This window comes from Egretta garzetta, unplaced genomic scaffold (assembly GCF_000687185.1).
Source record: "Egretta garzetta isolate BGI_Z169 unplaced genomic scaffold, ASM68718v1 scaffold1644, whole genome shotgun sequence".
Taxonomy (NCBI): domain Eukaryota; kingdom Metazoa; phylum Chordata; class Aves; order Pelecaniformes; family Ardeidae; genus Egretta; species Egretta garzetta.
In genome coordinates this window covers 14,754-17,832 of record NW_009259568.1, presented here as the reverse complement: position 1 = coordinate 17,832, position 3,079 = coordinate 14,754, and the positions used below count along the sequence as shown (strand labels likewise).

Sequence of the window (3,079 nt, the reverse complement as noted above, 5' to 3'; positions counted from 1 at the left end):
CTGAAAACAAGTCAGGATACAGATTCTGTGATTTACAAGTACCAAATTCATAAAGAAAGCGGCTTTTGTACTAAGATGACATCCAGATAAGTGGCAAATCTGTATTTGTTATTATACCTCTTACTCTAATAAGGAAATTAGTGACTGTTGTAATGAAATGATCTGATGTTCTCTGGGTTTCTAGAACTAAGCCCTTCAAAAACTGTAGTTATATTGGGTTTAACTTACTGGCGTGTTCTTTGCTTTGAAGAGGCTAAAAAAAAAGTATTACTTGCATGCAAACTGTTTGTAGAGCCAGGTAATTAAAAAGAAAAAACAATCTGAAACGGCAAGTGCTATTCAGTTTATCTCTTCCTGCCTTAGTTCACCCTACAGACATTTGTATCGGCAAAATTAAGGTTGTGACAGCGGGCCAGAAGCCAGTGATAGGGCTTGCTGTCAGCAGTACTGCAGTTGAAAGCAACATTTAATGAGCGGTCATTAGAAATGCTAAGAACGTTATTGCCGTTCTCTCTTGCCAGAATTAATCATCAGAATCAACTCTCTAGGAGTAAGGTAACAAGAAAACAAAGTTTGGTTGTTTGTTTTTTTTTAATTAGCTGACCATACCAGAGCTGCTCTTTATCATTTGGAACCCATATACACTAAATTGATATTTCGCCAAATAAAATGGAGGTTGCCACTTTCCCATGGTATTCTAATATTCTGGTCTGTGGCTCCTGTAAGAGTTCCTTGGCTTTAAAAGTGTGTCTCATCCCTCAGAAGAATATTAAGAAGAATAAAATTAAGATTTGGACGGATAGCACTAATTCGTACTACCTGTGCGAACACAGCAGGGATTGACCGCGAGCGGTCCGCTTGTTACTCAGCATAACTCCAGTGGCTTTGGCAGGTAGGCCAGTACGGCAGCCGGTGGTGTGGCGGAGGGTGGCAATAGCCCTGCTACCTTCAGCCTAGTGCAGGTTCCAGGAGCAGTTTTCACCCTGCCAGCAGAAAGCTTCTCAGCAGAATAAATTACCCAGGGCTGTTCCTGCTGTCTGAACTGGCACGTTAGCTTACAACGTCTCGTTCCAGAGCTGTAAAGCAGGTAATAAAACATATATTTGCTATTTTGATGCGTACGCATAGGAAGCGAGACGCTTCTTCTATTCTTGTTCTCTATGGCAGGGACTGAAAAAGAACGATAGAGTAACTAAAAGCTTTCTTAATATCCATAATGTCATTCATACCCACTGTACTTCTGCTTTCTGACCTTACAGGTGACCCTGTCTGAACCTGCTGTTTTGCCGAGTGCCTCCAAATTCCAGTCTGAACCAGTAGAAGGCCGGAAGGTCAGCAAAGTCATAAAGACCACTGTAGTGCAAGGAGAGAGAACGGAGAAACACCTGGGGGATGCTAGCTTAGCTACTGATCTTCCGTCAGCCAAAGAGGACTTTGAAGAGGTAAAAATGCCTTTTAAATATAAATATTAAGACGAGCGTCACAACATGCCTGGGGACAAATTCTACTCTATTGAATTTTTTGTTGGTGGAGCGTCATACTCAACCTCTGTTGAAGTACTCAGCCATGTCATGAAGGGGTGGGGGACTAAGATTAGAGAATTAGCTATGAAACATTTTCAGATTCAAAAAAAAACCATGGAGGCTTTAAGCGACATGGTTTAGTGGTGGGATGGCAGGGTTAGGTTAGTGGTTGGGCTTGGTGATCTTAAAGGTCTTTTCCAACCTAAACGATTCTATGATTCTAAGTAAAGTCGTTAGAAGTCATGGCTGTGGTTACTGTTAAAGAAAAAGCTCGTTCATATGTTACCGTGCATGGAGCTAATTTTAGAAACTGATACAGTTCAGTCTGCTCTCTGGGTAAGCTGATGGATTTGTCCTTGCAAGGAAGAAATAGCTACCAAGCTAATTAGCACCTTTCCTCCTTTTACGCTTTTTCTGATGAGTTGAGACATTTCGGTAACAGAAAAGTGATATTGAATTAATACAGCTCTTTCTGTGAGCAGCTGATAGCACTTCACTCTTAATCCATTTTATCGTCCCCTTGAATAGCACTTGTAAAACACATCTTAAAGCTTCACGTGGATGAAAGGTTTGTGTCATTAGATACGTCGTAAGTACTGGGTTTGTTAATTTGACAAAATACCATATAAAAACATAGACATAGCAATGTCATGGTCTGGATATTTTCTGCCGTACAATGGTGTTACAGCTCGCAGGAAGACAAGGAGCTCTAAGCTATTGGGTTGAGATGCCAAATTTGCCATTACAAATACAGGCCCAGCAGGCAGATCTCTCTCTCCCGACGATAACAAAGCAGGCAGCAAAAACTGTCACGTAGAGGTTCAGAGAAATGGCTTGGGAAATAGCACCTTCTTTCCAAGCTTGCAGCTTCTAGTTTAGTAAATCGAGAAGCCTGCAGAAGGTACCACAGACAGACCCACATCCAGCCAAAAGGAAAATAAAAATGCTGCCTTTTCTTTTTTTTTTTTTTTTTTTTTCCCCCCCTATTTTTCTGTTTTCTACAAAGTATTAGTAATAGCAGATACTCTGTGGAAAAGCTCTCTGGGCTCCATTCCCTGCTTCTCCCATTTCAGTCTGGTCGAGGCTCAGAAGTGTCGCCCGTCATTTGTAGGCACACCCGTCTCTGAACTGCTAGCGCCGCGAGCAGGCAGCTCGGGGTGGCACAGGGAAGAGTATTTTCTGTGACAGGAAAAAAGTCGCTGTAGCGGCTCTCGTAAACAGACACGAAGGATGAGTTCTGCAAATGTGGCGCTGCAAGGCCTTGAGTTGGGTTACCTCAAAGTCGAAAAGAAACTACCAAGACGTGATTCAGTACAATTGTTAGCGAAGTGAAATTATCCTATGCGAGAAATTAGAACTGAGCTGTACATTTAAAAGCCGGGCAGACGAGGTGCTTAGGGACAGGGTTTAGTGGTGGGATGGCAGGGGTAGGGGAACGGTTGGGCTTGGGGATCTTTTAAAGGTCTTTTCCAACCCAAACGATTCTGTTCTATCCTATTTGAGGAATATTTGAAACGATGCAAATAGCAGGTAGATGCTTCTCTTATTTGCCTATT

At 42.3% G+C, this 3,079-nt stretch overlaps 1 protein-coding gene across 1 annotated transcript in view; it reads left to right on the top strand.

The window, feature by feature from the left end:
• The window catches only part of LOC104125256 (ankyrin-2), a 69,135-nt gene that overhangs the window by 63,175 nt on the left and 2,881 nt on the right, over positions 1 to 3,079 (top strand). Inside the window, exon 27 of the mRNA XM_035893240.1 lies at positions 1,260 to 1,442. Coding sequence (XP_035749133.1) covers positions 1,260 to 1,442 — 183 coding nt within the window. The remainder of the gene's footprint in view (positions 1 to 1,259; positions 1,443 to 3,079) is intronic.